Raw genomic sequence first — 25,559 nt, forward strand, 5'->3', positions numbered from 1 at the left:
AAAGCTTATGTTTATTTGAGCTAAACTGATGACAATTGCCGGGAAGCAAAATCTCAACAGATTGAGAAAATGCTCCATAAAATGGCGGTTTGTAGCTTATTTTATACATAGACTCAAAGGAGGAAGATTAGGTGAGATGCATTGGTGATAGATTAAGGGGGTGAGAGAAAGCAAAGCAGGGAAATTTTTGGGATTGGATAAAAATAAATTGGAGAGACAGGTGCTTCTTTTACATAGCTGGGTGCAGGATAGTTCACAGTTCCCTTTTGCAGCACATAGAGATGGTAATCAGGAGACAAGGGTAATAATGAGGGAGTTTGCAGTTACCAGTTCCGGTCCGGAAAAAGGATTACTGACATCCCAAAGATGTTATCTCAGGTGCAGAAAGACTACAGACAGGCCCACTGGAAGGCACAGATCTACTTTACAAAGGAAGCTTAAGATGTGACTTGCCGTCATGGCCCACTTAGTTATGAAATTTGTATGCTCACGCCATCTTATGTGGTTACTTTCAGTCTCCTGAACTTGTCAGGTTCAATATGTGGCCCCTTTACCATCCACACTTTTTTTGGTGTTAAAGGAAATAAATTTGTTGCATTTGTTTTTGAGTTGGGGGAGGCAGGAGGCTCTGGATTTGGGGATGTGTTCCTTTAATGAATGGGGAAACTCAGGCCCAGAAAGATGAAGCAGGCTGCCCAAGTCTAGGGAGCTGGTGGTCCGGGTGCTCCCATTGCTTTCTTTTGAGCTGTATGCTATGCCGTGCTGCTTTCTACTAAGTCAACTGTAATTTTTATTACTTTGCTCTGGAAGAGAGAATTAATCCTGGTTTGAAAGATATTGGAAATTCTTTGTTACTGTGGCTGTAGACTCAAAGAACAAAGCAATTATTTAAATAATTTAGGCCTAAGGCTCTCTCCTTTTAACTCTAATTTGGGTGGGGAGGCTCAGCAAGAGTGGGCAAGGGAATCAATTGCACACCTCTGCTCTGGCCTGTATCCTTCTTTGCTCTGTAGACAAGCAGAGGAGCCAATGGAAGCTATTTCTTTCTGTCAGGATGTTTGGGACCTATGGCTGTTTCTTCTGGTGCAGTGACACATGAGCAAAAGTGAACAAAGTATATACCCTTGAGTTACACTTGTCCCAAACGAACAATAGGAAACCTTGAATTGAGTTTTTCAGGTCTGTCAGGCACTGTGCTAGCTACATAGGTGTTTCATAGACTCCTCACTTCCTCCTCACCACAACCTTGATTACCTCCATTTTAAAGTTGAGGAAACTGAGTCAGGAGAGGTTAAATAACTTGCACAAGGTCACACAGCTAGGAAGTAGCTAAGTAAACAAGATAAGAGCCAAACCAGTCCCCCAACTGTTAATCCTTTTTCACTGTATGATCTACCATCCACAGAATCACACAGTGAAGATTCCTGTCAGGTTCCAGTCAGAGAAACTCAGAGTTCACATCAAATTCTGCTCTTTCTGAAGACTACGAATAAACCCTCTAGTCTACTTAACATGCTATTGGTAACGTACTTTCCTCTTTCGTTTGATTTCAAAACATCAACTTGAGGTAACAGGACAGTATTGATGTCACAGGGATTGAGAAAATGTGTCAATTCTCATACATGTCCTTTACAGAAAAGCTGTACTTTATGTCTGTCATAAAAAAAAGTTCCAAAGTCAACACACACAAAACATTTTCCAGCATATAGAAAAGTTCCTAGGATGTCTAACAGAACAAAAGTACATATTGAGGTCAGCTCTGCAAGGGAAAATCATACATCTTGGATAGGCGTTCCCTTGTGGCAGGATTAGTCTTTCAATGTGTTCTCAGTGATATTTTCATTATCTTCCAGATTTCTTGGCATGGAGTGCAAAAAAACAACAACAATAAAAAACATCCTGTTCATTCCATCTTTGGATCTAAACACAGGGCCTGTCATGTCTCTAAAGAAAAGGAGGGAGAGAAAGTTAGGAAGAGGGCACTGAGAGTGAGAAGAGCCCATTATTTTGCTCAGGGAGCTTCTAGAACCTATGGCATTCCTAATATACTGTTTAGAGTACTTTGTTTTTTTTTCTTTGCTTTTAGTCCATTGACTTTAAAAGCTCTTCCAGAGAACAGGAAACAAACTACTGCCCCAGTCCCCAAGTTGTTTACTCCAAAGACATTAAAAAGTCAGTTATTTTTCTTCTGTAATTCATTTTCTCAAGAAAACAATATCACAGACAGCTCAGTCCTGCTAGCCACTGGACCGACACTGCTGTGCCCTGGCCAGAGGTGGGGAAACCAGTCTCCCTGATGAACTGGTCATGGCCAAAGCCCCCAACCCACAGTAGATGGGTGAACCTTAGCAGATGGCAACCTTCCAATTAGGGTGCACGCGTCACAGAGGGCCTCACCCTTGGAGTTTAATGCCATGCAGTCACCATTTTGAAATTTTTAATAAGGTAATCTTTTAATTTCTTTTGTAAGTGAAGTCTGTTGGAACAAGGGAGCAGGCAAGAGGACCTGATATGTGCAGTTCTGCCTCCTGCCTGTGGAATGGGTTCTGTACCTCCTTTCCCCTACTTCTCTCCCAGCCCCGCCCTACTGCTGCCCTCCATTCCTGGCGTGGGGCCTGTACAGAGATGCAGGAAGGGTTGGCTTGGGATAGGGCACACACCCCATGGTGTTTCTCTGCCCTGGACTGGCAGAGCTGCAGTGTTTTTAGAGGGTGACTGGGCTGGAGGTAAGCCTCCTTTCACATTGATTCACCATTTAATATAAATATAAGCTCAACCAAGATAACCTAATTAACAAAACGTATTTTAAGTTATTGTTGGGTGGTATGATTGCTCTAAATATTTATTTCATGTGTGGGTTTGTGTTTATAACACTTCTTTGAAGTGCAAAACACTTGAAACACCAGCATTAATGTTCTCTAAAGAATCAAGAGAAGAAATGAAAGTGGGTTCAAACACTTCCTTTAACATGCCTTGTTCAGTTAGCTAGTCTTCTTGGAAAGATTAGAACCTATATTTTTTTAAAGGATGCTGGCTTGTATACCAAACTTCAGAAAGTCGTATTACTTCACAATAGAAAATATGTTTAAAAAGAGTTGCTAAAGACATTACAACTTCATCTACTTTTAATCGACTAAGGCAAGGAGTGATCAGCTACACAGTTTTGTACAAAGCCTTTGAAGTCCTCTTGTAGAAAATAAGTTTCTATAAAGTATTTATCCTAGGATTAAAAGTAGTAGCTCACCCTTGAAATGACCTAATATAGTTCAAATTTCTTATAATGAATTAAGTATCAATATTTTTAAAAGGAAACTGTTATTACTTTTCTCAGTGACTCTGAAATCTCCCTTCTATACTTGGCCCCATCGTGGGACAAAAAGCATTATGAGTTAGCAATTGACTGAAATGGGAGAACAACTGACAGTGCCGAACTTGAACGAGGCCCTGTGTTCCTGGTAAGTAGCAAGAGTGGAGAAATCCCCCCACCATTTTGTATTCTGAGAAATGACCATCCTGCTTTCATATATTCTGAGACCCACTGCTACCCTTCCTCAGTGAATATGACTCTCTTATTTATTTGCCTCTTTGGATTTCTCGGTCCCCTTCCTTTACTATGACTCTCTTATTTATTTGCCTCTTTGGATTTCTCGGTCCCCTTCCTTTACTTTAAGAAGTTCTTCATTAATGAATGTCGTAACTATCTATTGCTTTAGCCTGGTAAAACCATCTCCTTAATTATCCAGTGCATTTTTTTCTTTCACAGTTTTTTTTAAAAAAGAGGAAAAAAAGTGTTCAAGTTTTTTGGTAAAAACAACGAAGTCAAATTACAGTTGGAAAGTGATGTGACTTTGATAATAAGCAGGGCTGTATGTTTTGATCAACTGTTTTAAAGCAATGTTTTCAAGGACAGAGTAGGTGGCTCCATTCCATAAATGAGGTAGATGAAGTCTAACGCTGACTGCTTCGCCTAAGGCCTTGCCAGGAAATACCAGCAGCACCAGGTACGGAATTGTAGCTGAAATAGCAATTTCCTTACCACCTTTCTCTTGCTTGAGGGTGTTGTTTAATGTCATTGGAATTTTGACCTTAATGATAATTACAGAATTGGATATAATTCCTTTCCTCATTAATCTCCATGTGTAAAAAATTATGTGTATATATGTGTGTGCTTTTGTGATTTAAACAGGCTTTTGAGTGGCACAATATAAAATGATAGACCTTACTCATGAAAACTAGCCCACCTGCAGGGATTAAGACAATGTAATCATAAATTATGATTTTCTAGCAACTCATATGCAAATATTTGCAACCTCTGTTACTCTTCTGCTTACAAAGGCTTGTGGTGGCAATAACAGTCACAGAAGGAAGCAAGTTTTAAATAAATGGAACTGCTTTAATACACTCGTAGGTATTGTATACAATGCTGAAGCTTCTATTATGTAAATGGAATGCCTGTGGCTATCTATAAGGCTTTCTTTGGGGAGAAAAAATGAAAACGTTTCTTCAGTGACAGTAATGATTACCCCAGAGCTTCTGGATAGACAAGTGAGTGAGCCTGACCTGATAGATTCTAGTGGCAAACAGGGATTCTTACAAAGAAAATAAATGCTGAAATTTAGATATGGCTAGAAATTTTATTTCTTTCTAACATAATTTTACGTCTAACTATTCTTTCTGTTGCTAGTTATAACCCATTATAATAGCACACAATAGGAAAGAAAGCAAAAGTCCCCAGGAGGAGATGGGTTAAGTAAACTATGGGGCACCCATTCAGGGGACTGCTCTGCAGCAGGTAAAAATTAGTTGGGAGGGGAAAATGGCATAAAAATTGTTTATGAGAAAATTGAATAAAATAGAAACTTGTTTATGATCCAGAGAAGAATACCTGACTACAAATGGCTGAATTTAGATATAGTCCTGAATAGAATGTACGTTCAATAAGTCAGGAACTAGGTCCATCTTTCGTTACTGTATCTTCAGCACAGTGTTTGCTATGATATGTGTTTAAATGAATAAATTTAAGTATATACAGACTGGTTCCATAAGAAAACTATATGTTATGCATAGAAAAACTCTAAGAATATGCATTAAAATATTAATTTTAATTCCAAGTGGATGATTCTTCCTTTACCAATTGGTATTTTTAATTTTTATAATAAAATTGTATTTCTTATGTAATCAGAAAACAATAAAATAAAATTAAAAATATATCTCTTCATTGCTTTTCCAGAGCACTACCTATAAAATAGCCCATTTCTATATTTAGACAGTTTATAGAGCCCGGCTGACATTTTCTTAATCTTAGAAAGCAGCTTATTTTCTGAAATCCTTGCGTTTTATCCAGGCTTACCCCTCAGTGAACAATCACACACAGTCTGTTTCAGTAAATGAACTGAAAATCAAATGAGGTAACTATTATATGCTGTCACTCACATGTAAACGACATTTCATTCTTTTGGAAATAAGAACCAAAGGAGAACGCTTGTTGCTCCCTAGCAGAAATGAAGCCCACAATAGCTCTGTTCTCAGTCTTCACAAGCCACTGATTTGAGAAGAAACTGGCTGAAATCCTAGGAGCTCATTCCAAATGCTCTAATAATTCCCTTGAGCAGTAAACATATTTTATTTCTCAGTGTTAGACATTGATTACTGAAGAACACAATGCCTGCGTTTCTAGACACTAACAAAAGTTATGTTTGATTGGCCAACAATTGTGCATTAATTCCTCAAGAGGAACGCTGAGTGTATGTGTGTTACGATAGAGACCCATTCTTGTAGCCTCGATGGCCAAATGTATTCAGTGATGCATTTGATTTAAAATTGTGAAATGAATATGCCCAGGGGAAGCAGTAGACATCCTGAATGTTATAGTTCAAAGAAGGAGGAAAACAGCAATGTCTGAAGAACCAGAGTTGGAAGAAGGGAACAGTGTAGATTTGTTCTGTTCATTTATAGATTTGTCCTTTTTTAAAAAACACCAGTTATATACAAAGTATGTCAGAATCAGAAATGTTAATTCAGCTATAGTACTCTGCTTAAATAATAGCAGCAAATTCTCAAAGAACCATCTAGGATATTAATCTGTTCTGTATTTTGAAAGTAGAATCCTGAGAAAATACTATCCCTTTTAAGTCAAGCTTAAAAACTATTAAATAAATAGTTTTAAAATTTATTTATGGTCTGTCTACAATTAAATGGAGAAAGGTTTTAAATAAATTACATTAGCTCAATTTTGGACAGTTTCCTAGAAAAATATAATCCTTGGAAAGTTTTGAAAGAAGTGGAAAAGTTGTATTAAGAAAATAAAATGAAGTATACCAGAATTAGCCTGCCCATAAGAGAAGTCATAATAGAAAAAGAATTTGCTTTTAAATCTTTTGCACCCAAGGGGAAGATACATTTCTAGAACCCTGTCATTCACAGCAGAGAATCAAAACCAATGGTATTGGCAAACAGTGAGGAAGTTATTCGTCTCTTTACCTGGCATGAAATAATTCAATTCATTATGGTTCACTTTATGGTAAAATGAATGGCAATACACTGCAAATAATACACTGTTTAATTTATTTCCCTTAATTCAATCTCAGCAATCAAAATAGGAAGGGAAATATTTCACACTTCCCACAAAGAATTATCTTTAAATGGAATCTTTTTCCACAAAATATTCAACACAAAAGCACCGCCAGTCTACAAAATGAATGCTAATCATTGGAGGTTTTCCTACTTAACAGACATCTTCTTAATATCCCCTTGACCTGATTTACTTGGTTCAACCAAAGTTACTAAAGATTCCTAGTGGATATATAAATTTTATTCAATTTTTCACTCAATACCTTGTCTGGAAGCACCTTCGGTTCCTTGTAAACTGAGAGCCCACATCCCATCGTGGATGTTCTTTTCCTTCGTTTGGTACCCCTCTTTAGACGTCAGGCAGCATAGTGTATATACGTCTAATTTAACCTCCAGTACATTTGGTATGTATTATAGCTACAGTTCACTGTTCCTGCTAGACTGTGACTCACTGATGGCAGTGAAGAACGCTATTTTGTATTTTTTTTTTTTGTTTTTTTAGTACATAACACCTAATAAGATGTGTGGCACATGCAGGAGGTCAATAAACATTTAGTGAATAAAGTAACTAATTAATTAAAACCCTCCAAAAAGCTATGAAAGCTATATACCTCAACGACAAAATAAAAGATGCTCTTATTAAAGTGTGACATATTAATTTAACATTCGGATGGGAAGACTGAGTGAAGTTTACAGTTTTTTGTCTCCCCTTGGACTCGACAAGATATGAAACTTATAGTGACATAAGATAAAAGACTTGAGATGGGAGAGGGAGGCTCTCGATGGGAGTGTCAGCTGTGTGAGTGTCCACGGGACCACCGTCAGCCTGATGTTCTTCCTCGGAGGATTCGGCTGTTAGGCCATTTGGCACCTGGCTAGCACTAAGGGACAAACTGTCCTTGCATTATTGTCATGTCCAGTGTAATTCCTAAGTTAAATACAGAAAGTTTACATTTAGAAAGCATGGAGGGTCCAGATGAAACAGTCACAAAGCTCTTCCCTATGAAAATTGTTTTTCCGTAACATACAGGCCTGTGACTCTTATTTATGAAGTCAAATTCTCCTACGTCGTTAAACTCTCCTAGATGTAAGTCAGTTAACTTTCAAATCTTTTTTAGGCCAGGAGACACTGGCTGACTCTCAGTCCAATTTATATTCAAGAGTTGTTTATTTTTGTCATTGTTCAATACACTCTGACTCCAAAACAAGTTTTATGCATTGGGAATTCCTCTTCACACATACATACCCCAGTAAAACAAATTAAATATAATATACACAATAGGAAATAAAATCCTGGAGTAAGTGTCAATGACATGGTTGTTCTCCAGAATGACTCTACCAACGTGGCCTCTTCGGGATTTTCTTCTCTTTATCTGAGCGGAATCTGCACTGGGGCTGCCAGTGAATTTTCCGCGAATAGAGTCCTCTTCTGAGTGGAGATTAAGGGAAGTCTGATTCATGTCAATCTCATTGTCATGGTAACAACCATCAAAGGCCATAGCTTGAACTGCATGAATATTGTAGATTCCAGAAATCTGATAAAAAGACTTTTGTTAGTACGTCATGAACATGGTTTTATGAATAGGAATTATAGTAAAGATCTAAACAATCAGGTTTTCAGAATAGTTTTAATTAACGCTAAGAATGTTTTGCTTATTTTAAAGAATAGAATTCTGGTTTTGCTTCTTGTGTCTAACTAAAAGTTATTTTAAATAATAAGTGGAAAACATTATTGTGGAGATCCATTTTTAATAGGTATTTAACAAGGTTTATAGTTATTTCCATAGAGATATTTGATCATTATACACATAAATGTTACAAAACTACAATGTCAATATTTTCTGATTTCATCCTGGTCTGACAGACTTTTACACTCAATGCGTGTTTCCCCAGAAGGAAACAGTTTCAAGTTTTCCCCTTTGTTTCTGAGTAGTATGAAATGTTTGGCATAAGTTTGTCACATGGAATTGAACATGATTTATCAGAAGAGCAATCTAAGCCAATTGGATTTGCTTTTCACTGTATTTTTCCTCTTTAGAGAAAACATAGCAGTGTGCCCGATCAGTGTGTTTTTTTGTCCAAAAACAGAATAATATCATCTGGGGATCCATTTACGCTCAAATTTGGGCTGTGGGTAGGGGGTGACTTTTGGCTGTTCTTGTAAAATGCAAATTAGCCAAACCTTCCCATTTTTGCTGAAAAGTACCTATAAATGATACTAACAACGCAATTAAACAAACTTGAAATTGACTTATTTCAAGGAGCGGATTATCAATGCTTTCTGGCTCCAGTGCCTGATTGAATCTAAACTACCATTTCCCTTTAAGTTTTTACTCTGAGGGAGATAGCGGTTCTCACTGGTACAGAGCTGTGTCTATGAAGCAGCTGTACTAATTGCTTTCTGAGAAAACAAAATCACTTCTTGATCTATAGGGAAATTAAAAAATGAAGAAATATGAACTGGCTACTATTGGATGAAATTATTCAGAATTCAAATTGGAGGCAGGAGAGTAAATTCTGCCAAAATATGTATTTGGTTCATAGTGATTTAAAAACTGACTATTTTACTAAATTCAAAAGACATGGAGACTAGAAATAATTCAGACAGAGAAAGGCAAATACCAGATGATTTCACTTATATGTGGAATCTAAAGAACAAAATAAATGAACAAACAAAACTGAAACAGATTCCTAGATACAGAGAACAAACTGATGGTTGCCAGATGGGAGGGGGGTTGAAGAGCTGGGTGAAAAGGGTGAAGGGATTAAGAAGTACAAATCAGCAATTACAAAATCATCACGAGGATGTAAAGTAAAGCTCAGGGAATATAGTCAACAACATTGTAATAACTGTATATTGTGTCAGGTGGGTGTAAGACTTATCAGGGGGATCATTTTGTAAGTTATATAAATGCCTAACCACTATGCTGTACACCTGAAAATAATATAATATTGAATTTCAACTGTAATTGAAAAAAGTCTATCTTTTATATTCAATTCCCCCCCCAAAACCCCAAATTAAAAAAAAAAAAGAAGACATGCAGACTACGTATTCTGTGTAGTCAGTAAACTAACTAGGGACCCATAGCAAGTTATGATGTCCCTTTTTGTTTTAATTGTAGAAACTTTCCATAATAAAATGAAAATGGACAAAATACACATGAAATGAAATCAAGACTGAATAACTAACCTCAGATGGCCAAAAATAACATTAGTAATATATTCAAATCTGGATCTGAAGATAGAATACCTACCGTTTCCCCAAAAATAAGACCTAGCCAGACAATCAACTCTAATGCATATTTTGGAGCAAAATTAATATAAGTCCCAGTATTATATAATATAATATAATATAATATTATATTATATTATATTATATTATATTATATTATATTATATTATATTATATTATTATTATAAAGACCCGGTCTTATATTATAGTAAAATAAGACCAGGTCTTATATTAATTTTTGCTCCAAAAGATGCATTAGAGCTGATTGTCTGGCTAGGTCTTATTTTCAGGGAAACACGGTAATGACAACTACGTATTGTTTAATGTCACATGCCAAGTGGTGAACACCTTGAGTTTGATACGGTCAGGGCACTAATCTCAGTAAGAACTACACATTTGTGTAGCACTTTATAGTTTGCAAAAGTTTCGGGCTTATTTAGTATATCATTTGAGTCTCATAGGTAAAGAGGTAAAGAGGGAAGAATTCTACAATTTTGCAAATGCAGAATGAAGTTTAGGAGAAATAGCCTGGAAACAAAGCTAGGAAGTGCTCGAGTTAGGTTTGTCATCACTTCTTCTGACACCAAATCTTGTGTTCTTTCATTTGCCCCACAATTATATGAAGGTCAGGTAGGGTATTTCTTTGAGATAATTGCACCTTTAAAGGAGGAGGTTTAGAATAGTGGTTTCCAGAAGCTGGAAGAGTCAGGGGAAATGGGGGAATTTAATGGGTACAGAATCTCAGTTTTTCAAGACGAAAAATTTCTGGAGATTGGTTGCCTAACAATGTAAATATACTTAACAGTATTTAACTGTATACTTAAAAAGGGTTAAGATTGTAAGTTCTATGTTTTATGTATTTTACTACAATTAAAAAAATAATTTTAAAAATGGATAGTGCTAATTAACCCAAAATAATCTCTTCCTACTGGTACAGAGGAACATGAAGATTGTGTACAACCCCATGAAGTCAAAAAAAGAAATCCAGGTAGGGTTAATCTATGTGTTGTGTGGCAGGTGGGGGCAAGGAGACATGTTTTAAAATCAAAGGTCTAGAGGGGTCAAAATTACTTCAGTACCTCTTCCTTAGGTTAACCGCTCCCCACATAAAAACAAAACAAAACAAGAACAATAAATTCATTCCCTTGTGACACACTTCTCTGTCACCTCTCATTTCACAGATGACATAAATCACTGTGGAAGCAATAGATCAGCCGCATTTGGGGCTCTTTAGAAATGCAGACTCTCAGGTCCCACCCCCGACCTACTGAATGAAAACTGTGACTAGTCCCAGGTGATGTGTACACACTCATTACTGCATACTTGTCTATACCCTTCTGGTTTTCTCACACCTGCATAGCAGTCACTATGGGGTACATACGTGACAGGGACACACTATCACATACAAAAGAAATAGAAGCGTCTGCAATAAAGCAAAAGCAGCTCCTATTACAGCTTTGACTCAAAGGGTATACAATAAAAGAATGAAGTTAGCATTGTAGGAGAACTGAATTGCAATTGCAGCTCTGTTGGCTGTGAATCTTTAGGCAAATCACTTTACTTCTCTAAAACTCTGCCTCTTTATTTTTACAATAGAGATCACCTCTGCAAGACCTATATGAGGGTTCAGTTGGAGAAGAACATATAAAAACATTCTGAAAAGTATGAAATGCTCTCACTAAAAGTATAAAAATATAAAATAATGTACTGTTTTGGGTATGTATAAATGCTAATATAAGAATTTCTTAAGTCAATATGAATATATTACATTAAACTTACGTGTCTATATCTATATCTATCTATGTCTATATCTATCTATCTATACACACACACACACACACACACACACACACACACACACAAGTTTGGACAGTTAAGTTGGCGAACTCATCCTAGAAAAAGTGCTACATACCTCATTGCCGAATATCACTATGGTCACCTTTGAAGTACTCCCCTTGGGAAGCTATGCACCGATGCCAGGGCCTAGTCCACCCTTCAAAGCAATGTTGGAACTCTTTTTCTGGAATGGCCATCAGAGCTATCGTCGTATTATCCTTGATGTCCTGAATGTCATCAAAATGTTTTCCTTTCAATATTTCCTTCATCTTTAGGTAAAGAAAGAAATCACTGGGGGCCAGATCAGGTGAGTAGGGAGGGTGTTCCAATACAATTATTTGTTCACTGGCTAAAAACTCCCTCACAGACAGTGCCGTGTGAGCTGGTGCATTGTCATAATGCAAGAGCCATGAATTGTTGGCGAAAAGTTCAGGTAGTGTATCTTTTTTATGCAGCATTTTCAGCACTTCTAAACAGTAAACTTGGTTAACTGTTTGTCAAGTTGGTACAAATTCATAATGAATAATCCTTCTGATATCAAAAAAAGGTTAATAACATCGTTGCAACAAGTTTGGGAACTTGTCAGACCTTGTATATACAGAGAAGGTACCAAAAAATATATATACACATTTTTAAAAAGGAAAAAAAACCTGTATTAAAATTGTGATACTCAATCTATACTGATAACAAATGAGGAATACAAGTCATGTGTATACATTTTTTGGCACCCCTGATATATATATATATATATATATATATATATATATATATATATATATATATAGAGAGAGAGAGAGAGAGAGAGAGAGAGAGAGAGAGAGAGATGACAGAGATAGAGATCTGCTAATCAAAGCAAGGCAGTACCTTCCCTGTTTTCCTCAGTTGCTTCTCTTCTTCCACTGTGGTGAGGTAGTTCACGGCTGCATACTCAATGATTGACAGGAGCACCAAGAGGGAGCTGACCCCCAGGTACACATCCACGGCTGTGATGTAGGACAGCTGGGGCATGGAGGCGGTCATGCCAGAGATGATGGTGGACATGGTGATTCCTGCCATTGGAGAATAAAGACATTCTCAGTGACATAACCATTGGGTTCCAGGATCTGCTGCAAGATTACACCAGGGGACACATTTTCAGAACAATATCAATCTGGTGACCTAAGGGCAGTGCCGGGAAGGAATCTCTGCCTGTGAACCTAGCTCACATCTTGAGCCTAAGCAAGAAGCTCTCCTTGGATTTCTCTTTCTATTTCTTTTTCTTGTCCTCCACCCATTGTCCATAACGTTCCCTTTCCTCCATCTAAAAAGACTTCACAGTCAGACATGTCTTTCAGGACTCAGTGCTTCTCACCCTCAGGCTATCTTCTGCTAACCACCCCAAAAAGGTAAAAGTATACTCAATTTTAAAATATTTTTCTAGGATAGAAATCCCAAAATCATTATTACTACCATTCCCTATCGTTTCACAACTTTTACTGTTAAGAAATTGTCTTAGTGTTCTCCTTTAATCTTTCTGTCTTTGAGGAGTGATTCTTATAGCATTAAAGATTGCTGTTCTCCATATTTTTCTTTCATGTACTGTTACTTACAAGTCATCATTATTGCTATACTTTGTCCCCTGTTACAGAAGCTGCAGTTCGAGTGAGATTCAGAATGGAAGTGTGCCAGTGGATGCTCGGTCGTGTAGATATTTACTAAGCAACTGCTCGATGCCGGTTACTTTTCTCCCCTTCCCTCCCTTCTCCTCTTGTCTTCCATCTCCTCCCTCTTTCTTCTCTTCCTTTTTTGTCCTTTCCCATTGCCTTTCCCTTCCCTTTCCTTTTTCTTCTCTTTCTTTCCCTTCTTTATTCTCTGGCCTGAGCATCCATGGTAAGAGATTTGGGTTCTGGGGGACAATAGAGAAAGAAGTGACTCTGAGATTTCCTTAATAAAATGTTGGCCTTTGGGAGGGCTATTCTGTGTCTACACTAATTTCTCAGAGGGATGCTGCCAAAGTATTGCCTGGAGAGAAAGTACAGTATTGTAAATATTTGAAAGGTACACTGGCTGGCATGGTTTTATTTCTTAACTTCCCACCAGGGAGGTGCAAATGGAATCCTTAATGATTTTTATAAGTTGTGAGGACATTTTAATGTCAACAAACAGAGTCCTGAACAGCAGGAAGAGCACCGTGATTTACTCCTAAATGTACAGACACAGCATGTGGACAGCTTTCACCGATGCATTTCTACCCTCTCCACAATGACTCTGCTCATCGAAGGGAGGCCCATATCAAAGACAATGACAGCTCAACAGAGCTATTCAATTTCAAATGAATTTTTTCCAGTTGTGTGATCAATACCAACACAACCTGGCAATTTGACAGTCACCATGGGAGTGCCGGGCCCTGGAATCTCACCTTCGCACTGATGTGGACTCCAGAAAAAGAAAGCTAACTGCTGTTCTAGCTCTTACCATTACACACAGACCTCTGTCTCACTGGGTTTCAGGTTTCTCTAATGCAGGAAAGGGGTGATATCCACAATTTGCATATTAGCGGATGTTGTTTGCATTCCTTGCTACATAAACCTGGAGATGTGAAATTTTTATTAACGTTACAGATGTTTGCTTGTCTGAGGCCAAGATTATTAAATAAAACTTGCTTCCCTTTATGGAAGGCTTCCTCCCCACAAACTTAAATATTATTAGCCACATGTTGCAGAAAAGCAAGATGAGCTGAGAGTGGCTAAGTAATTAGTCTGAGTTTTGGCAGGAGCAGGATTGAAGCCTTTCTCTCTGAGCGTAGAACCCGTTTCTTACCTGCAAACATGCTGCCTCTCATTCTGGACCTGTAAAGAGAATTTCCTTTTAAGATTATAAACCAATCTCTACAGATGGAGCATCTCTGAGACAAGACGCTATAAAATTGAGTGTAGAATTATCTCAGGAAGCATGAAGGTACTTTGTGCTTTTCAACAGGCCAAAAGTCTTACTCTCTTCTGAATTTCACTGGTAAAACTGAATAAATCCTAAACTCATGTTCCTATTTAGAACATGAGTTTAGCTTACTTCATTAGTCCAAAATTTTAAAATGCCTTCTCTTATTCATTTTCTAAGACATGGAAGATAGAACTTGATTCTTTTTTCAACGGACAGTAACGTAGAGCTTAATGTACAAAATAAAGATTTAGAAAGAACACAATAGTTTACAAAGTAGATAGGCCTTGTCATGTATTTTAAATTGATGACTGTTGGACCAATAAAAGGAAACTACATTATCTATATTTGCAAGAGAGCAATAAATAATCAGCTATTTTCTTTAAAAGGGTGCTTAGTCCAACTAATATAATACATATAGCTTTATTTATTTTGAAACCAGCGTACTAGATTTTCTTGTGTAAAATGAGCAGTAAGAAAGAAATAGAGAATGAGAGGAGGAATTGTTAAGAACCAGGAGAAAAGGATGACGAAACTGAAATATATATTCCTCAAGCAGTAGAACTTGGAGTCAAGGAGTATTACAGCTACCTTAAACACATTATGTCTTTTTAACATTCTGGTTGATGAAATGAGAGTATATGTATATAAAGTGTATACACACACACACACACACACACACACACACGAGGTCTGACAATTAAGTTTGCGAAATTGTTGCAACGATGTTGCTAACCTTATTTGATATCAGAGGGATTATTCATTATAAATTTGTACCAACTGGACAAACTTAACCAAGTTTACTATTCGGAAGTGCTGAAAAGGATGCGTGAAAAAGTAAGATGATCTGAATTTTTCGCCAACAATTCATGGCGCTTGCGTCACAACAATGCACCAGCTCACATGGCACTGTCTGTGAGGGAGTTTTTAGCCAGGAAACAAATAGCTGTATTGGAACACCCTCCCTACTCACCTGATCTGACCCCCAATGACTTCTTTCTTTACCCAAAGATAAAGGAAATATTCTTTACCCAAAGATAAAGATAAAGGAAGACATTTTGAAGACATTCAGGACATCAAGGGTAATATGACGATTGGCCATTACAGAAAAGGAGTTCCAAAATTGCTTTGAAGAGTGGACTAGGCACTGGCATCAGTGCATAGCTTCCCAAGAGGAGTACTTTGAAGGTGACCACAGTGATATTCAGCAATGAGGTATGTAGCACTTTTGCTAGGATGAGTTTGAGAACTTAATTGTCTGACCTTCATATGTATGTATATAAAGCCCTTCTGCTTACAAAGTACAGTGCCTGTCTTGAGCAAAAGCAATCAAGCAATTGAGTTGTGAGCAGAACATTGGGCAGGTTTTTAAAGAGAACACCATTTTTACTGGAAAGAAAAACTGACAAAGTACAGTTGTTCAGATTTGGGTAACCAGTAGAAATTTCCTCAAAACTGAGTAAAGTAAACCTATCTCTTGAAGTAAAACAACTATTGGTATTTGTTGCTAAATGATAAAAATTGAGTTTCCAAGCCAAAACTAGAACGATGTTAAACTTGTATCCATCACTATGAGCTTGAAAGCTTCCCACCACTCAAAAACTTTTTGATGAGATTAGTGGTGATCTTAATGAATGGGATTTTTTTATATTGTATAATGAATTCTGTCAAAATTGGGAAGATCTGTATAACTCAGTGCACCAATATTTTCCAAATGACCAACGCATGGGTAAAAAAAATTTAGTCTAAGTGCAAAATAGATCAATGGATTTTAATCTAATAGGTTAGATAAAATTTATTGATATGGTTTCAGATTCCACATTGCAACTAACCTTTAAGAAACTGTCACTTGCTGAGTTTTGATGCAATGTCAAGGAAGACTATGCACAATTACCTGAAAACGCTATAAAATATGATTCTTTTGTCCAATGCCAAGTCTGGCATATCTGAGTGAGGCCAGACTTCTTCCTGTATTTCAACTAAAACCTATTAAAACAGATTGAATGAAGTAGCAGAGGTGAGAAGCCAGCTGCCCTCCACAAGCCAGATGTTAAAGGTTTGCAAAAATGAAAAACAATGCCACGCTTCTCACTAATTTTTTTGTTTTAGGAAAAAAAATTGTTTTTCATATATGATAACTTGTAATGAGTTTAGTATTGCTATTTTTAAATAGGATTATTACATATTTTCAAAAAATCAATTTTAATAGCAACATGGCTAATAATGATAAATATAACCCACAAAACAAAAGCTCTCTGGGGTCCTTCATAATTTTTAAAGTATAAATGGATCCTAAGACTAGAGTTTGAGAACCACTGCCAAAGTCTAAGGAGGAAATTGTAGGTGCAAATATGAAAGACTCAACAAATTGGGAGCCCTGAATAGAATGAGGAAAGTCAAGAAAATAAGTGGGATTTGGGCGAGGGGGAAAGAGTAATGTTCAGTTTTGAATGTGCTGAGTGCCTGTAGACCTGGAAGTAAAGTTCAGCAGGCCGCTGGAAATACCTATCTGGAACTTGAGAGAAAGATTTAAGATAAGGACATAGATTTGGGATTTATTTCATAAAGACAGTAATTGGAAGTAAGGGGCTTGTTTCATTTGATGAGAGAATCAAAAATGAAAAAAAAACTTTGAGATGAATTTACCTATACTTAACGAATGGAAGGAAGAAGTAAAAAGTGGGAAAGAGAAATGAAAGAAAGGTCTGCAGAAGGAGAAAAAGTAGGCTAGTGCAGAGTAATGAAAACAAGTGTATTGTTTGTTGGTTTGGTTGGTTTCTTCAAAAACTATGGGCCAGGCATCAGCCTAGGCAGTTGACATGAATGCTCCCATTTAATTCTCACAGTGACCTTTAGAAGACAGTATTAATAATCTCATTTTGCAGATGAGGAAGATGAAGCTGGGCTCTTGCCACTACACTTTGTTCTGAATTTGGAGAGTTATGCTTAATCATGTAAAATGCTTCAGAGAAAGTGAAGAAGAGCAACATCTGGGAAAAGGCAAATGGGATAGACAGATGGTCTGAAGGAGCTGCCACAGAAATGGGTAGCCCAGCTTTTGGGAAGAGTGAGTAAAGCAGAGGGCAAAGTATCTTGGATAAAAACTTGAGTGTGGTAGGAAGCAAAAGCCTGAGAGGATAGCAGTGTTGGAATACTGCAGCTCTCTTTATTACAAAAAGGGGTTGGGGGAAGGACACACTTCTGATTTGTATTTTATTTTACATTAATATGCATAGCAATTTCCTGACCTTGGGTCAAATGTAGATGCAAGAAGCACAGAATTTCAGGGACAACTTAAATGCATTTCAGTGTTCTCCATTCTCCCCAATCTCCCCTGGAACCAGCTTTTATTGCTGTCATTTTCAAAGTTTAAGAGCTAAGCAGTCAGATTCAGGAATCGGATTGAAAATCATGTTCATAAATAGTTAGAGACAGAATGCCTTTTTCATCCTGTCTCAAGAGCCGGAAATGAGTCTGTAGTCTTCTGTTCAGGTCTGTGCTGTCCGACTGCCATACTTAAGTCAGGGCACTGCAGCTCTGATGTGAAGTAATAGCCACAGTAATTGAATTATTCATTCAGATGGTGTTTTTTCCCTTGAAGATATTCAAGCCTTAAATGCTTATAGGTTGAAGCTTTCAATAGGGGAAAGAGGTGAACAAATTATTAATATTAATGACAATTTATGTCTTTCAAATGATCTTTTGAAGTATGCATATAATTTGTGAACATTAACTTAGAAATCACCCGTTCTGGGATGAATTGTGTGGCAATTACAATGATTGTGAACCACTTATAACAATCTTCTCTCTAGATAGAGTACTATAGGTGAAAGAATAAAAATCAATCAAAATGAGGGAGTTCTGCCCTGAACCAGCCAAGAAGGCAAGTGGGATTGACTCTGGGGTTCTCATTAAGTCGCATGTCAGCTAAGTGCTTAGCACCTTCCACTTTGTAAGGACTCACTAACAGCTAAGTGGGTCTGAAATGGTTCTCACAAAGCAGTCTGTGTGACAGTGGCATATAACATGTCAGATGGAGTAGATAATGACACCAGTGTGGAGACTTAATGAGCTGACGTCTCACCACCTGAAATTTCTCGCCAACTAAAGTGCCACAATACCTAAAATTGCACTGTGGTTCATTCTGACTTTGGCAGTTAGGTTAAGCCCCGATTTCTGACTGGAACTCAGGTTTCCAAATTCAACCTCTCCCCTCCCCAAGAAGTAATTTATTAAGACACCAAAAGCATGGTGTGAATTAGTTTGAAGTTTCTTTCTTTTGTGATGTAAGGGTTTGTCAAACAAAGTGAAATGGACTTGGGCAAGGGACAGGGAGGTTTCCCTGAAAGGGAGAAGAGATAGGTTTGTAAAGGGAGGCTCTTTATGCTTCATAATTTCACCCTCTCTCTTTACTGCCGTCCAGCAGTTGGCTGCTTGGTGCAGCCTTCATACCCACTGTCTGGGTTCCCAAGGAAAGGGTCCAATTATGATGTGCCCTTGACGCTGTGAGGATAAACACTGTAAGCCAAGTGCACAGGAGTAACTACCCCTACTAAACCTTCCCTCTCTTTTCCTCTCCACTTATCACCCCTTTTTATTTACCTTCCTTGATTTTTCTCCCATATTAATATTTCACAAAGGTGTGGAAAGACTTACCGAGGGAAACTCTTGCGGGAGCAGCTCTTCGGTCAATCCAAAATGAAACCCATGACAGTATTACCATCAACACGGCTGGGAAATAAGTTTGTAGCATGAAGAAGAAAATATGCCTCCTTAGTACAAAATTGATAAAAAGTCTATTGTACCAAGCTGGGATAAAAAGGTAGTTTTTATTAGAACAGGCTTCTTCATGGAAACCCCACACTTAGTGAAATGACCTGCTTCTTTAGACTCCAAGCTCTTAGGAAACATGGAATTTAACACATTCACGCTTGTTTACCCAGCACCAGCATAGGACTTAATCTGGTACTTCATCAACATTTGTTGAATGAACTGAACTACAGTCTGTTTAATTATGTGACTCAGAGATCCCCCTTAAATCTCATATCTGTTGTTCAGGGATGAATGCTAATTACATTTTGTGGGATGGCCTTTAAAGACCTTTCTCCAAAATATATTGTGTTGGCAGTGTTTCTGCAAGTGGGCAAGTCTTCAATACATGACCAATGAGTGCATGCAATAGCCAATAAATCATTTATTAGCTATAACAAATGAAATGAAATATTTTATCTGAAGGAAAAGATTCATAGTAGCTACTAGGTCATTGGATTCCAAGTTCAGATCTAGACTGCTAGAAATTCAACGAGGGGTGGGGGCAAGAAGTATCCTTTAACTGTTTTTATTATTTCAAAGTTTCATGGGCACCATTATTTATCTATGATAAATTTGCAAAAAACAAAGTAACCGAACGGTGATGTTTCTTTGTTTCTTGTTAGAATTATATAAACTCATGTTGGTAATATTAATTCGTGCTGATCAAAAGCACCAATTGTGGCCATGTCCACACACATATTTGGTTCAGGTTTCCCTTTTCTCATTGACTGTGAGGAACCATCTATAGGACTTCCCTGAGTGCCATTCTCTAGTAACCACACACTAGATTCTATATAACACCTTACCCTTGGTTTTCATGTTTCTTTCTCACACATTTCAGATTCATATTATCTTGCTTTATTTCACAATAACTGTGATGTCAATCTTATTAAATCTTTACTAAAATAAGGCATTGAAGAATGAAATATAAAAATAAAAATATGAATTTTTTATGAATAAGTGCTCAGATTAATTTTTCTATGATAAATGGAGCATACTTTGAGACAAAATTATTTAAAACACAGAGCTTATAGGTTAAAAATTATAAAAAAATCACAGGTGTTGCAAAGTTAGAGAATCATTCTACTAGTCTCAGGAGTAATTTGTTAGGAAACCCAAGATGGCAAACTTATGAAATGGATCAGGTCAATATTTAGGCATTAAACCCAAGTCATACACCCAGCCAACCCACACTGAATTGGCTGAGTACTCCTAGTATTCTATTCTCAGTTACATACTGATTATCTTTCTCTTCCCTACCTGTCCTGAGGTTCTCTCTCACTATCAGTTGACATATGTTTTAATAATATCAAACAATTTCATTAGCAAGGGTAATAAAAGATATATTACAGAGCACATTCTAAAGTCAAAATATGCATTATATTTTAAGCTACTCATTGTCTCAAATTATCCATGTCACAGACCCACGTTGATATTGTGTGAATTTAAGAATTTTAATTATGGCTGTAGAGGAGAATAATTGCATCTCTGATGTTATACCTTCATATAATTATTGTGGATTAAAAGAGATAAGGAAAAACTGTGAAAGTACTTCATAAAGAAAGACACTGTTAATGTATATGGTTTTAAGTCTTGAAATAAATTTAGGTAACAAGGTCCTTTTTATGCATAAATTTCTGAATATTTTTTAAAAATTTTTTTCTGAGGGGAGAACCAAGCAGGAGAAATGCTGCTCTGTCTTGTGGTTCTCCAGGGAATGGGAGACTAGGGTGGTATTGTGGTTGAAGCTGTAGGCCAGGAAGAGCTCCCTTTACCAACCAGGAATTGGTAAAGGTGCTGCATTGGAAAGATGTGGAGCCCTCATTTTGGGTAGTGAAATAAAGAGTCTGGCTCCAGTTTTCATATTTAACTCCTGATACCTCTCTAGCCTCACTTCCCCTTCCTCCCACACCTGTGCAAGTTAATAAGAAAGCTAGGTGCTCCCTCTTTTGATGCCCAATATGAAACCATGCAGGCCCTGCCCTGTGCAAGGGTACCCTCACCCCAACCTCACCCTCTAACAATGAGTAAACCAAGCCAGTCGCCAAGTATTCCTAACCCAGCTTTTTTATTTTTTGTTTCCATTTCCATGAAATATCTTTTTCCATTCCTTTACTTTCAGTCTGTGTATGTCTTTTGATATGAAGTGATTTTCTTGTAAGCAGCGTATGTAAAGGTCTTGTGTTCTTAACCATTCAGCTACCTTATGTCTTGATTGAGCACTTAATCCATTTACATTTAAAGTAATTGTTGATAGATATGTAGTTAATTTCCATTTTATTATTCATATTATTCGTTTATTTTTAATCTTAAAGAAGTCCCTTTAACATTCCTTGTAATGCTGGTTTAGAGGTGATGAACTTCTTTCGCTTTGTCTTGTCTGGAAGCTCTTTATCTGTCCTTCAATTCTAAATGATAGCTTTGCTGGGTAGAGTAATCTTGGATTTAGTTCCTTGTTTTTCATCACTGAATATTTTGTGCCAATCCCTTCTGGCCTGCAAAGTTTCTGTTGAGAAAACAGCTGACAGTTTTATGGGAGCTCCTTTGTAGGTAATCAACTGCTTTTCTTTTGCTGCTTTTAAGATTCTTTGTCTTTAACTTTTGGCATTTTAATTATAATGTGTCTTGGTGTGGGCCTCTTTGGGTTCATCTTGTTTGGGACTCTCTTTGCTTCCTGGGCTTGTATGTCTATTTCTTTCACCAGGTTAGGGAGGTTTTCTGTCATTATTTCTTCAGATAGGTTTTCAATTCCTTGCTCTCTCTCTCTCCTCCTTCTGGAACCCCTATCCTATGATGTGAATGTTGTTATGCTTGTTGTTGTCCCAGAGTCTCCTTAAATTATCCTAATGTTTTTAGATTCATTTTGCTTTTTGCTTTTATGATTGGGTATTTTCTGCTACTTTGTCATCTAAATCACTGATTTGATCCTATGCTTCATCTAATGTACTGTTGATTTCATTTCAGTTATTGTATTCTTCATTTCTGACTGTTATTTTTTTATTGTTTCTATCTCCATTTTTATATTTCATATCTCTCTGTTGAAGTTCTCACTGAGATCATTGAGCATCCTTATAACTAGTGTTTTGAACTCTGCATCTAGTAGGTTGTTTATCTCCATTTGTTTAGTTCTTTTTTTTCTGGATCTTTATTCTGTTCTTTCATTTGTGACATGTTTCTTTGCCTCACCATTTTGGCTGCCTTCCTGTTTTTGCTTCTATGTGTTAGGTAGGGCTGCTATGTTTGCTGGTCTTAGTAGAGTGGTCTTATGTAGTAGGTGTCCTATGGGACCCAGTAGTGCAGTCTCCCTGGTCACTAGAACCAGGTGCTTCAGGTGTGTCCGTGTATGGGTTGTATGTGTTCTCCTGTTGTAGTGGAGCCTTGGTTTCTGTTTCCACATCAATAGGAGGGGTTGACCCTCAGGCTGATTGGTTATGAGGACTGGCTGTGACTACAGTGGAGTAGCCATTGTGCAGAGGTTGACCCTACAGAGTAGGAGTCACTTTAGCAGGGCTCTGGTGCCTATCCAGTCGGCTCTTTGGGTGTGTCATCTGTGGAAGTATCCAGGTAATATTCTGGCTAGGTCCAAAGCTGGCTACTGGGTGTGCTGGCCTTGGGGCCTCCTGGTAAAGTCCCCATAGCAGGCCAAGTTTATCTGCAGCCTGTGCTCTGCCCAGGACCACTTGGCATAAGCCACAAAGCAATCCACAGGTGGTCACCACCTGCACTGGGCTTGGAGTTTCCTTGAGAGGCCAAGCCTTAAACCAAGACCAGCTGCCACTAGGGCTGAGCTTGGAGCTGCTGTGCAAGAGATGTGTGGCATGCCAAGGTCAGATACTACTTGTTTGAGGTTGTGAACCTTCAAGAGATTTTAGGAAAGTCTGTAGCATGAGCCAAAATAGGCTGTTTTTATGGAAAAGCCAGTGAAAGTGGCTTGGGTATGCCCCAAAGTTGGGGTGAGGTGAGGTCTCAGGGAATCACCAGGGTGGGGCAAATGGTGTTAGCCAGGTTGATGGAGACTCAGATATGGCAGCCGCCTGTGTCAGCACACTGGGAAGGAGGGTGCTCAACAAAGAAATAGTGGGTTCTGCCAGCACTTCTATCTGAGAAAGCTGCCCCTCTAGCCCTTACTCTGAAGCCAGACAACTCAGTTTTCCCCTGTATGTCCCTGGCTTCTTTTGAGCTGCTGCCCCAGCACTGGAGCTCAGAGTGAGTGAGTCCATCAGTGAGTAAATCAGTGTGTGGGCCCTTTAGAGAAACAGCTGGGATTTCAGCTACATTCTGTCTCACTCAGCCACAATCTCCACCAGTATTCACAGACAGAAGTTATGGAGACGTCTTTTCCAGACATGCAACTCTGGGCTGGGAGCCTGGTGTGGGCTGAGACCCCTCACTTCTCTGGGAAACGGAGGTACCTCCACAGCTGAGATATCTCTCCTGAGTTTTAATGTTCACACACAGGTATGGGACCATCATGTTCCACGTCTCTGCCCCTCCTGCCAGTCTCGAGGTGGCTTCTTCTGTGTGTTCTTAGTTGTAGGATTTTGGCTCAGCTAGACTTCAGGTGTTTCTCAATGATGGTTGTTCTGTAGCTTAGTTGTAATTTTGATATGGTCGTGGGAGGAGGTGAGCAGAGCATTTACCTACTCTGCCATCTTTTCCAGTAATCCTCTTTATGATTTTCTTAACATTTTCCTTTCTTTAGCTTATTTTATTTTAAGAAAACAGTATATAATACATATAATGTACAAACTATGCATTAATCAATTTTTTATGTTATTAGTAAGGCTTCTGGTCAACAGTAGGCTTTTAGTAATTAAGTTTTGGGGGAGTCTTTATGCAGATTTCGACTGTACGGGTCAAGTATCTCTAAACTGTGTTGTTCAAGGTAAACTATATAACTATACTCGTAGCTCTTGTAACCGGAGTCAGAAGCATAGTTTTTATTGTCTGTAGAGCTGATTTGGAAATGGTGTTGATGGTGGTTGTTGTCATGATAGGAATGAATATAAAATATAAAAAAAAAAATTGATGAAGCTAATATGTTTAATACTAATTTGAGCAAAACAATTGATGTTTAGCTCTCAGGAGACTACATTTAATAATTTGTGAATAATGTGTGGCAGAACTATCACATACTTGTGAACTAAAATAAATTTCTAAATGTTGAGCCTTCTGAAACCTAAGAAATGGTTGAATAAGCCCAGATATAATTATTAACTTGATATTTGCATACAACTTCCAAAATGATTAACTCTTGTATTTTTTCATAATCTTAGAGCCCATTTTAATCTTTCTCATTTAAAAATGTGTATACTATAATGAATTAAAAAATGTAAATTAAAAGTGTTGAAATAAAATTGGTAATTTCTTCAATGTATACCCACTTGTCAGAGGCATCTATTGTTCATCTTTATATACATTAAAAATATACATATATTTGTATATGTATAAATTCTTTTTAAAATAGTGAAAATTTTCCTATAACTTGGTTTTTCAAAAATTCAATTTATTATGTATAACTATTAATGCTACACAAACCACATATATTTGAATCTAATTCTTTTGTTTTCATTTAAAAAAAACAAAATGCTATTTCTTAAAAATGTAAGTACACTGGAATGTTAAGAATTTTTAGAGCATTTAAAAACACTTAAAATCTTCTTTCTGTGCAGTGTATTTTTCAATGCAAATATTTTGTCTTTCTTTAGTCAGACTCTAAAACATGACCCAAAGAAGATAATAAATCAATTAGTGTTGGTCCTTTTTGGTGGGGCTCCAAAAGTCTGACAAGTACACCTTAAGAGACAGCAGAGCCAACGGAATGGCTTATTGGTGAAGTAAGAATTTGGAAGTGAAATTTAACCTCTTCTTTTGAAGAAGATAGTGGATATGTATTAATGGATACTTATGCTTCAAAATCTGAAGAAATGTCATTGCTATTATTATTATATATGTTGTATATATTATGTACAAGAAAGAATTCTCTTGGATTTCTATGCTTCATACATATCACATTTTAATAACATCAAACACATTGCAAAGTCCTATTCACAATTTATCAGGTGCTGAAGTTATTTTGTCATAACAAAAATAAAATGGAAAAAGCTATAAATTGTACTTTAATATGTATCATTGCTCATTGCATGCATTCTTTTGTTTAAACACTGAAATAACTTAGGACTAAGCTTTAAAA

General features: G+C 37.3%; 1 protein-coding gene across 1 annotated transcript in view; it reads right to left on the minus strand.

Moving 5' to 3' along the window:
* Positions 1 to 7,802: 7,802 nt before the first annotated feature.
* Positions 7,803 to 25,559, minus strand: part of GABRR3 (gamma-aminobutyric acid type A receptor subunit rho3) — a 46,164-nt gene continuing 28,407 nt past the window's right edge. The window contains 3 exon segments of the mRNA XM_033090212.1: positions 7,803 to 8,105; positions 12,503 to 12,687; positions 19,211 to 19,363. Of these exon segments, the coding sequence (XP_032946103.1) occupies positions 7,803 to 8,105; positions 12,503 to 12,687; positions 19,211 to 19,363 (641 nt within the window).

The sequence above is a fragment of the Rhinolophus ferrumequinum genome, chromosome 2 (genome assembly GCF_004115265.2).
Source record: "Rhinolophus ferrumequinum isolate MPI-CBG mRhiFer1 chromosome 2, mRhiFer1_v1.p, whole genome shotgun sequence".
NCBI classification, from domain to species: Eukaryota; Metazoa; Chordata; class Mammalia; order Chiroptera; family Rhinolophidae; genus Rhinolophus; species Rhinolophus ferrumequinum.